Consider the following 12,350-nt stretch of genomic DNA (forward strand, 5'->3'; position numbering starts at 1 on the left):
GCTTGTTGATCCGAGCAGCGCTGGGAAACAACTGAACGCTTCAGAGCCGTGAAAGGCACTGATTGGTTGCTAGGGACTCTTTAGCAACTCATGCCACACCCCCTACATGCGTGCGGCGTGCTTAGGTCGCGCCCGCCGACGTGGAGAGGGGCCTGGCTGTAAACTGGAGCTCCACTTTCGACAGGAATCACGCGACCAATAAACTTGCAAGAAGTCTCCACAGGAGCACTTTGCTTGCAGAACCCTGACTTTGGAATCCTACACCTAACTGGGAGGAGGAGGATCTGTTGCTGCATCCATAAAGGAGGGACCCACTTTTCTGTGACCGGACCAGCTTTATTTTCTTCTGGATTGAGGATCCATGAGCTTTGATATATATTGCGTTTATATGTCTTCTTTCTGGTGAGTGCGTTTTTCAGCCACTTCCTCACGGATCACCAACATTGAATTCCTACCTGTCACTTGACACGTTTTTATGAACTGGACTTGCAGTGGACTCATATCTGTTTTATGATTACTACCCTCAACGCTGCACTGTTTTTATGTTATTCTGTTTAAGTATATATCGGTTGCTTAGAGTGCTTAGCTGCTGTTTAGGACCAGCGCTCACTGTTCTTTTCCTTTTTAGACTATTTTCACATTTACCTGATTCACGCTCCAGCATCCAGTTTTCTTCCCTGTACAAGACCATGGGTGTGAATTCAATCGATGGCTTTCGGTGCCTTACTATTCCATAACCAGGGTAGGGTTGCCACCTCATCCCTTTAAAACCAAACACATATTACTTACACAGGTTCTGTGGCTGTTTAATGTGGTAATTAAACTCACTTAGTGCCTTATCTGCATTAAATTAGCCTCAGAACCTGTATAATTAATATGTGTTTGGGTTTAAAGGGATGAGGTGGAAACCCTAGACCAGGCACTGTTCTAAAGGACCAAAGCACATGTTACTCCCCCCTGCATTTCTGTCAGATAATGCACCACTTTGCCCAGAAAATTGTTGCAATGACAAATGTTTTGGGATTCTCATGTTTATTTCTTTTGTTTGTATTGGCATGACACAAAAAAAGTGGAGAAACAAAAAGCCAACTCTGACACATCCCATGCAAAACCCCAAAAATGGACCGGACAAAATTATTGACACCCTCAATTTAATATTTGGTAGCGCACCCCTTGGGAAAAAAAATACTGAAATCAATCACTTCCTGTAACTATCAATGAATTTTTTTATGCCTATCTACTGGAATTTTGGACCACTCTTCTTTTGCTAACTGTGTGCTTTAGGTCATTGTCCTGCTGGAAGACCCATGACCTCCGATGGAGACCCAATTTTCTGACACCGGGCCTTACATTGCACCCCAGAATTCTTTGGTAGTCTTCAGATTTCATAATACCATGCACACGGTCAAGACATCCAGTGCATGAAGCAGCAAAGCAACCCCAAAACATCAGTGACCCCCCCACCATGTGTGACTGTAGGGACTGTATTCTTTTCTTTAAAGGCCTCATTGCTTTTTCTGAAAACAGTAGAATGATGGGCTTTACCAAAAAGCTGTCATTTTGTTTTCGTCTGTCCACAGCACGTTCTACCAAAAGGATTTTGGCTTCCTCAGGTAAGTTTTGGCAAACTCCACTCTGGCTTTTTTATGTTTCTGTGTCAGCAGTGGGGTTCTCCTGGGTCTCCTACCATAGCGTCCCTTTTCATTCAGATGGCGACATATAGTGTGAGCTGCCACAGTTGTACCCGGTGCCTGAAGATCAGCTTGAATTTTTCTGGAAGTTAATCGAGGTTCTTTATCTGCCATTTGAACAATCCTTCATTGCAATCGTTTACCAGTTTTGCTATTTCATCCACGTCCAAGACTAGCTACAGTGCCATGGGCTGTAAACTTCTTGACAATATTGTGCACAATGGACACAGGAACATTAAGATCTCTGAAGATGGACTTGTAACCTTGGCATTGTCCATGCTTTCCCACAATTTTTGTTCTCAAGTCCTGAGACAGTTCTTTGCTACTCTTTCTCTTCTCAATGCTCTTGGAAAGGATGGGTCAATTTTTCACCATTTTAACTGGTTGCCAGAGTGATTTCTATATTGTCAGCATGTGTTCATTGATACAGGTGAGTTTAATTGCAAATTACAGGAGCGTCACAAACCTGGAATACAATTCTTTCTTACAATTTTGAGAAGGTGCCAATAATTTTGTCCAGTCCATTTTTGGAGTTTTGCGTGGAATGTGATAGATTTGGTTTTTTGTTTCTCCACATTTTTGTGTCATACAAATACAAACAAAAGAAATAAACATGAGAATGCCAAAACATTTTGTATTTGCAACATTTTTTGGGGGTGAAGTGGTGCGTTATTTGACAGAAATGCAGGGGTGCCAGTATTTTTGGCCATGACTGTACATGACCAACTGAATGTGCCACACACATCAAAGCCTTTCATATCTCTTTCATTTTATAAGAATCTGCTTCATTAAATTCTTCTGTTGGATACGTATTAATTATTTTCCATTGTGTGTTCTACACATTAATGTTTACCGCCTGTAATTATTTCCTACCAGGTCACATGTGGGCAGAACAAAACAACAGTGACGGAGATATTTCTTGTGGGGTTCGGCCATCTCCAATACATTAAAAATGCTATTTTTGTTTTGTTCTTCTTCGCGTATCTGGCAATAGTAACAGGAAACATGTTAATTATAACCTTGATATCTACCAGCCCAAGACTCCAGTCCCCCATGTACTTTTTTCTTAGCAACCTATCTGCCTGTGAAATAGTTATGACCACCATGATCCTGCCTAACATGCTGTACATTGTATGGTGGAATGGAGGTTTCGTATCACTCTATGGCTGTATCATCCAATACTACCTAGGATCTTCAACAGGCAATATAGAATGTCTTCTTTTAACCATTATGGCGTACGACAGGCATTTGGCCATTTGCAACCCTCTGAGATACTCTTCCATCATGAACATTACCACTCGCAACCATCTGGTGGCTTGGGCATGGGCGGCTGGATTTACAGCGATGGGCGTAATAATAGTTACAATCTTCCACCTACAGTTCTGTGGTTTGAACACCATTGACCATTTCTTTTGTGATCTAGCACCACTTCTGCAGCTGTCTACTTCAGACACCTCATTGATAGAGATGGAGGTTCTCTTTATAACCATCTTTCTGAGTTTTGTCCCGTTTGTCATAATCATAATCAGCTATGTCTCTATATTTTACTCAATTCTTGGAATTTCCTCACGGGCTGGAAAACAAAAAGCTTTCTCCACATGTAGTTCACATCTAGCTTCTGTTTGCTTGTTCTTTGGATCGATATGTGTTACTTACATGGTTCCTTCTCAGCAAAATGGGATGAAGATAAATAAGTTTTTGTCTCTGTTGTACACTGTTGTGACTCCTCTTTTGAACCCGATAATTTATAGTTTAAGAAATCATGAAATGATAGATTGTTTTAAATATTATATTTTTTTCAAAATTGTATTTTTAATAAATTTTTTGAATAAATTATAACAGGAAAGTAACAGAATGTAAGCTAACCCCTATAGTTGCATTTGTAGTGAGTTGTTCCAACCTTTTTCAATCTTTTTAACACAGAGGAAGCCTTGAAATAACTTTCTGATCTCAGGGAACCCCTGCTAAAAATTACTATATCTATAACTATACAGTGTGATGGCCAGTGGGAATAATGCTCCTTACACTTGTGGTCATTGGAATTAATTACCCTCTTAGGCCTCATTCACACATGTGTGTTTTATAGTGCAAAGCTCGAAGCTCCGAAACGCTCAGGGAGAAAAAAATCAATTATTCTCCATGGAGATGGTTCACATCTCCACTCCAAGTCACCTGAAGCCAAATGTCTGAAGCTCAAAAAGTCTTGGAGAGCCTCCAACAGTAATTTATAGATATGGGAAATCCCCTCTCTGTTCTGCATCTTGGGCGCACCATTATTCATATGCAGTAGGTCGATGGGTTCTGACTTATCATCCCAAATGGAGTGCAAAAAGTGAGATATTTGCATGAAGCTCAAAAAGTCTTGGAGATACTTTTGTAGCTTGATTTGGACAGATTGGTGCATTTTTTGAAGCATTATTTCCTCCATGGCTTCATTCATGCCATCCATTGTAAGCAAATTGTGTAAAAAAAATAAAAAAAATACTGATCACTTCCCCAAAGTAGGTCATTGTTACTATGGTAACATTGTACTACTTTGGACATAGTGAAATATGAAAAATAAATCTTAAAAAAAAAGAAAAAAAATGTAATAAAAAATTAAAAATAATTAAAATATATATATATATATATATATTTTTTTTTTTTTTATTTCATACTGTCACCAGTCAGTGTCCCTGCTCACTGCCATGCCAGTTATATGATGACTCTGTACTGCACTGGTGACAATATGTAAAAAAACAATTGTGAAAATAATTTTTTTCATTTTTTCATTTTCCGAAAAATTATGACAAAAAAAAACAACTTAAAAAAACTCGCCATGCCTCTTATGAAGTACGTCGGACTGTCTACTCTGCAAAAAGGGGTCATTTGGGGGATATCTGTACTGTCCTGACATTTGGGGGATATCTGTACTGTTCTGACATTTGGGGGATATCTGTACTTTCCTGACATTTGGGGGGATATCTGTACTGTTCTGACATTTGGGGGATATCTGTACTCTCCTGTCATTTGGGGGATATCTGTACTCTCCTGACATTTGGGAGATATCTGTACTGTCCTGACATTTGGGGGATATCTGTACTGTTCTGACATTTGGGGATATCTGTACTGTTCTGACATTTGGGGGATATCTGTACTGTTCCGACATTTGGGGGATATCTGTCCTGTCCTGACATTTGGGGGATATCTGTACTATTCTGACATTTGGGGCATATCTGTACTGTTCTGACATTTGGGGGATATCTGTACTGTCCTGACATTTGGGGGATATCTGTACTGTCCTGACATTTGGGGGATATCTGTACTGTTCTGACATTTGGGGGATATCTGTACTGTTCTGACATTTGGGGGATATCTGTACTGTCCTGACATTTGGGGGATATCTGCACTGTTCTGACATTTGGGGGATATCTGTACTGTCCTGACATTTGGGGGATATCTGTACTGTTCTGACATTTGGGGGATATCTGTACTGTTCTGACATTTGGGGGATATCTGTACTGTCCTGACATTTGGGGGATATCTGTACTGTTCTGACATTTGGGGGATATCTGTACTGTCCTGACATTTGGGGGATATCTGTACTGTTCTGACATTTGGGGGATATCTGTACTGTCCTGACATTTGGGGGATATCTGTACTGTCCTGACATTTGGGGGATATCTGTTCTGTTCTGACATTCTTGGACTTCAAGAACTTAGATTGGCTGTCAGTATTTCAGGATTGATCAATATTCAGATCTATACCATAGTTTGTGAACTCTATAACTTTCCTACAAACTAAATAATACATCCTAATTTGGGTTATTTTCACCAAAGACATGAAGCAGAATACATCTCGGCCTAAATTTATGAAGAACAATTATTTATTTGCAAACTTTTATAACAGAAACAAAGAAAAACGTGTTTCTTTTCAAACGTTTCGGTCTTTTTTTGATAATTTAGCAAAAAATAAAAACCCCAGCGGTGATTAAATACCACCAAAAGAAAGCTCTAGTTGTGTGAAGAAAACGAAAAAATTTTAGTTTGGGTACAATGCTGTACGACCGCGCAATTGTCATTCAAAGTGTGAGTGCGAGGAAACCTGAAAATTGGCCTGGGCAGGAAGGGGGAAAATTGCCCGGTATTGAAATGGTTAATCCCTAACCTTAACCCCCAACTCAAATTTTTTTTATTATTAATAATAATAATAACAATAACAATAATATAAATTAGTTATTAAATGAATAAACCCCCTAACCCCCTAACATTAACAATAAATAAATAAACAAATAATAACAAGACAATAAATGAAATAATAACCCCAAAGTCAAACCCGAACTCCTAATCCCAACTCTAACCCCTATTCTTAATCCTAACCATAACACCTAACTCTAACCCCTAACCCAGCTCTAACCCTAACAACTCCTAACCCTAACTCTAACCCCTTACCCTAACAAAAATGTAAAAAATAAGTAAATAATGAATAATAATAATAAAAAAAGAACATAAAAGATGATGGAGAGGCTTAAAAGCTGAAAACCTTGCAACAAATTATGAAACCGGTGATATTTTTCTTTATTGGCTAATAACCCTTTGACGCTGGCCATCTCCTGGCCCTTTAAGGGTTCTAAAAGCTGGGAGGTGGAGGGAAGCATTTGGGTCATATGACCGCTGTGATTGGCTGCCATAGCAGTCACATGATTGGAAAGCTTCTAATCACAAGTATGCATCCGGAGCTTAAAAATCATCCGGAAATTAAAAAATGCCAGCTACTATGCTGGGAGTGCGCAGAGAGTGTGCTCTCAGTATGGTAAGTTGTTTTAACCACTTTAGGTCCACTCCATAGCAGTTATACTGCTATGGGGTGGCTCTCCTGTGCAAAATTACATTAATAAGTGTGATTCTGCACTTTTGCTTTGGGTCGAGCATGGCTCTGCCGGCGGGCTGCTTCACTGTGCGTATTCACAGCAGAAACCAATCTGCAGGTGTGGCGCAGTGGATGTCCTTCGGCACCCAGTGATTGTCAGGGTGAGACACAGAACTGAGCTCTGCCTCTGTAAACAAGGCAGAGCTCCTTTCTGACATGGGAGAAGTGATAGTTCTTGTGTCCATGCAAAGCAGGGAATAAGATCCATCACTTCCCATAGTAAAAGCAGCACACAGTTTATACAAAAGCACTAGCTAGACACACAGTTAACCCGTTGATCACCCTAGATGTTTAACCCCTTCCCAGCCAGTGTCATTAGTACAGTGTCAGTGTATATTTTTAGCACTGATCACTGTATTAGTGTCACTGGTTCTCCCAAAGTGTCAGTTAGTGTCCAATTGTCCGCAGCAACATCACAGTTATGCTATAAGCCGCCATTACTAGTATAAAAATAAATAAATACGAATTCCACTAGAGTATACCGCCATTTGTAGATGCTAAAATTTTTGTGCAAACCAATTTTTGTGCTTATTGGGATTTGTTTTACCAAAAATATGTAGCAGAATACATATTGGCCTAAATTTATGAAGAAATTTGATGTTTTACATTTTTTGTTGGATATGTTTTATAGCAGAAATTAAAACATATAAATGTTTTTTTTAATTGTCTGTCTTTCTTTTTTTGTTTATAACACAAAAAAAAAAGCTGCAGAGGTGGTCAAATACCATCAAAAGAAAGCTCTATTTGTGGGGAAAAAAATGGCGTACATTTTATTTACAGAGTTGCATATCTGCGCAATTGTCAGTTAAAGTAATGCAGTGCTGTATCACAAATAATGGTTTGGTCAGGAAGGGGGTGCAAATCTTCTGGAGGGTGGGTGTTTAACAGGGTCATTAAGGTCCCTCCCAGCAAGCAACCACATATACATAGAGCAGGTTACTCACATGCATCCCCAATGATGAATCAGCATTTGGGAATTCCCAAGAGTGGTTCTCACTGAGGCCAATTCCCAGTTTTCCTCTGTTGTATGCAGACACAGTGGGCATTTTGGATGTGTCCGGGGCTTGGCCACAGTAATGCAACTGCTGTGAAAGGTACCTCCAGGCCATACCGATAGGCATGGGATATGGCCCCAGCATGTCCCCGGTCTTTTCTATTTGCAGGAGCAGGATGGAGCTCCCAGGCACCGCCATTTTTGGAGCCATTGCACATGCGCTACTTTTCAATTTTTCTAAATAATTAAACTTTACAGTGATTTTCATTGCATTGAAAGTGGTATTAAACCCAAAACCAAAAAATTTCATATATTACAGCTTACTAATCATCAGATGTTTTCTTTTCTTTGGCTTTTTTCCTCTGTTGTCACCTGGCGATCTGTCCAGTAACACACCTCCTGTATTCATAAGACACCACTCTGGATGAAAGATCACAGGAGGCACAGTAGACAGCAGCATTGTCAGTCTGGGGTGGTGGTGTTATATGTATTAGCAGATTCAAATACACTAACAAACTGAAGCCAAACTCCATCTCACACTTTACGATTAGTTACAGAAAACAGTTTTTTTTTACTTTTAGGATAATGGCTTTACATAATAAAAAAAATCTGCACATTAAAAACACCCCCTGCCAGTGTTAAATTGTTTGTCTCATCCATGTAAACTAATACATTCTGCTGGAAAGCTTGAGCTTTTTCCTAAAAAGCCTAGAAAAAATAAAACTAATGCTGGCATTATATCAAAGAGTTGGTAAACTACAATATAATAAATGTCTGCTTTTGGGTTTAATACTGATTTAAGTTGAGCTCCATCTGAGATACAGTTGCAAGAAAAAGTATGTGAACCCCTTGGGATTACGTGGTGTTTTGCATGAATTGGGCATAAAATGTGCTCAAGAATTGTTGACTTGCATGAAGCTGGAAAGGGTTACAAAAGTATCTCCAAAAGCCTTGATGTTCATGTGTCCACGGTAAGACAGACTGTCTACAAATGGAGAAAGTTTAGCACTGTTGCTACTCTCCCTAGGCGTGGTCGTCCTGTAAAAATGACTGCAAGAGCACAGCGCAGAATGCTGCATGAGGTAAAGAAGAATCCCAGAGTGTCAGCTAAAGACCTACAGAAATCTCTGGCACATGCTAACATTTTTGTTGACACATCTACAATAAGGAAAACATTAAACAAGAATGGAGTACATGGGAGGACACCACGGAGGAAGCCATTGCTGTCCAAAAAGAAGATTGCAGCACGTTTGAAGTTTGCAAAAGAGCACCTGGATGTTCCACAGCACTACTGGCAGAATATACTGTGGGCAGATGAAACCAAGATTGAGTTGTTTGGGAAGAACACACAACACTATGTGTGGAGAAAAAAGGCACAGCACACCAACATCAAAACCTCATCCCCACTGTAAAACATGGCGGAGGGAGCATCATGGTTTGGGGCTGCTTTGCTGCCTCAGGGCCTGGACGGATTGTTGTCATTGATGGGAAAATGAATTCCAGAGTTGATCAAGACATTTTGCAGGAAAACGTACAACCATCTGTCTGCCAACTGAAGCTCCGCAGAGGATGGGTGATGCAACAGGACAATGACCCAAAGCATACAAGTAATTGAACAAAACAATGGCTGCAACAGCACAGAATACGCCTTCTGGAGTGACCCAGTCAGAGTCCTGACCTCAACCCGATTGAAATGCTGTGGCATGACCTTAAGAGAGCGATTCACACCAGACATCCCAAGAATATTGCTACACTGAAACAGTTTTGTGAAGAGGAGTGGTCCAAAATGACTCCAGATCGTTGTGCAGGTCTGATCTGCAACTACAGGAAACGTTTGGTTGAGGTTATTGCTGCCAAAGGAGGGTCAATCAGTTATTAAGTCCAAAGGTTCACATACTTTTTCCTCCCTGCACTGTGAATGTTTACATGTTATGTGCAATTAAACCATGGCAACATCTAATGTTTGTGTAGTATTATGTTCAGCAGACTGTGTTCTTCTATTGTTGTGACTTAGATGACGTTCAGAGCACATTTTATGCCCAATTCATGCAAAACTCCACGTAATCCCAAGGGGTTCACATACTTTTTCTTGCAACTGTATACTGGTCTCAGATAAGTGCATTATGTGCTTTCCATAAAGCAGATGCCTGAAGCATTAGAAAGTTTTTCAGAAGTATTGAATGATTGAGAAGAGATTCATTTAATCTCCAATGACAGTTTCTAGGGTGCAAAGAGCCAAATCAGGTAACAGACACATGGATGACCAGGTTATAAGATTAATTTCCAAGGTGACCATGCAATGAAGTACAGGTGCTGAAACAACAAAATAATTCAGCCTAGAGTTTATCTTATATAGTGGGTAGTAAAAGGAACATTGTGTATGTAGAGGGCGTTTAACCCTCCAGGAAACAATCTAAGGGTGTTCTCTTACTAACGTATGAAATGAAGCTGACTTTGTGCAAAGGGATCCACCCAATAAGACTCACCTGTCCCAGTGGGGCACCATGATCATGTTTAATGATCCATCAACTATAGTAAAGGGATGTGGTGATGGTAACTGTGCATCTATAACCTGCCACAAGAACTCAATTTGTTCTGTGTTAGCGGCAAAGTTTTTAAGTAAAGTGAGGGCCATATCCACAAGTCTGCAATTAACCCCTCGCCTACCGGGCACTTATACCCCCTTCCTTACCAGGCCAATTTTCAGCTTTCAGCGCTGCCGCACTTTGATTGACAATTGCGCGGTCATGCAACATTGTACCCATATGAAATTTTGATCATTTTTTTCTCACAAATAGAGCTTTCTTTTGGTGGTATTTAATCGCCACTGGGCGCTTTACTTTTTGCGCTATAAATTAAAAAATTGCAAAAAATTAGAAAAAAAAAAAAGTTTCTTTGTTTCTATTATAAAATTTTTCAAACAGGTAATTTTTCTCCTTCACTGATGTGCGTTGATGAGGCAGCACTGATGGGCACTGATAGGCGGCACTGATGGGCACTGATAGGCAGCACTAAAGGGCACTGATAGGCAGTACTAATGAGGTGGCACGGATAGGCGGCACTGATAGGCAGTACTAATGAGGTGTCACGGATAGGCGGCACTAATATGCAGCACTGATAGGCGGCACTGATAGGTGACACTGATGATGGGTACTGATAGATGGCACTGACTGGCATCACTGCTGGGCACTGACTGGTGGCACTGACTGGCACAACTGCTGGGCACTGACTGGTGGCACTGACTGGCAGCACTGCTGGGCTGCACTGGTGGGTGGCACTGGTGGGCAGCACTGGTGGGTGGGCACAGGTGGGTGGCACTGGTGGGCACAGGTGGGTGGCACTGGTGGGCACAGGTGGGTGAGCACAGGTGGGTGGCACTGCTGGGCACAGGTAGGTGGCACTTCTGGGCACAGGTGGGCGGAGCTAGTGGGCGCACTGCTGGGCACAGGTGGGCGGAACTTGTGGGTGGCACTGCTGGGCACCGATCATCAGGGCACTGATCATCAGTGCCCTGATGATCTGTGCCGATCCTCGCTCTGACAACTGCCGGTTCTCGGCAGTACTTTCCTCACGATCTGACAGTGCAGCCGAAAACCGGCACTTGCATTTCCCTGTGATCAGCGTGTCATTGGACACCGCTGATCACGTGGTAAAAGGCCGGTATGATTGGCCTTTTACCACATCTCGTGATCAGCTGTGTCCGTAGGACACAGCGATCACGGAGATTGCCGGGTGCGCGCTCCCTGGGGCGCGCAGGAGAGCGCGTTCTGGGGGGACGTCATATGACGTCCACCCAGAACTGGCCGGCCGCAGTGAAGCCGTCATTCGGCTATCTGCGATCGGCAACTAGTTAAAAGGTGTGAACCTCCCATGAGGATCCAATGTTGAAGAATTAACCTTTGATGGCCAAGTATTTTTAACCAAAATAGCAACACCTGCTTTACCCAAAGGATCTGAATCTACAAAAGAGGCTGGGAAATGTTTCAAAGCAAACTTGAGAAAACCCCTCCCTCACAAAAATGGGTTTCTTGTACAAATATGACATGACAGGCTTTGTTGACCAAATCTATAGATTATGAAATATAATATTTCTCTGATAAGATTTGGTAAATGAAGAGTTATTACCCGGAAGTGAAAGGTTTAACACAACAACCAAAATTTATTGGTAAATAGGATGGAGGTGTAAACTAACACAAACAATCTATCTAGTTACATACAAGAAACATTATTAAGAAAGCTTGAACATATTATAAAATACAAACAGTGAGACAGGAAAGACGTAAGACAAACATTTAGATACAAGTGCAAGGGATATATTCCATATAATTCCGTACAAAAAGGCCATGCTGGAAAAAGTAAAATACCAGATGTAGCGCCCTCCTAGTTAGGCGTAGACGTATGCATTTCGTTTATTTTTGTTTTTCGTACAAAAATATCATTTTTGGAGATTTGGATGCATACGAATTTCCAACTGGACATTGTAATGAATTCCTACAAAACATAAAAAAAAAAAATTCTAATGAAATTAACTAATGCATTCATTTCATGTGTTTCATTTGGATGACGTCACATGATGCAACAGTAGTTCAGGCCTATTGGGAAAATAATTACAATTTAAAATTCATTCAACAATTTGGATTCGGTTAATGAATGGATCTGAATTTGTTCCATTTTGTTTGGATGCACATGACACCAGTCGATGTCCAGTCAGCTCATTTCTTTTGGTGGGTTGGAGGGTGGGTTGGAGTCTGAAAATA

General features: G+C 40.9%; 1 protein-coding gene and 1 pseudogene across 1 annotated transcript; one reads left to right on the forward strand and one right to left on the reverse strand.

The window, feature by feature from the left end:
- Positions 1–1,405: 1,405 nt before the first annotated feature.
- Positions 1,406–2,627, reverse strand: LOC149449625 (uncharacterized; annotated as a pseudogene).
- A 39-nt stretch (positions 2,628–2,666) lies between these two features.
- On the forward strand, positions 2,667–3,530 carry LOC149449626 (olfactory receptor 5V1-like; the record flags this gene model as incomplete). The annotated part of the gene is made up of 1 exon (XM_089692996.1): positions 2,667–3,530. A coding segment is annotated over one exon (864 nt), but the record flags the coding sequence as incomplete, so codon positions are not given.
- Between the last annotated feature and the right edge of the window lie 8,820 nt (positions 3,531–12,350).

The sequence above is a fragment of the Staurois parvus genome, unplaced genomic scaffold, assembly GCF_062004578.1.
Source record: "Staurois parvus isolate SC_StPar_1 unplaced genomic scaffold, SC_StPar_1.0 ptg000609l, whole genome shotgun sequence".
NCBI lineage: Eukaryota > Metazoa > Chordata > Amphibia > Anura > Ranidae > Staurois > Staurois parvus.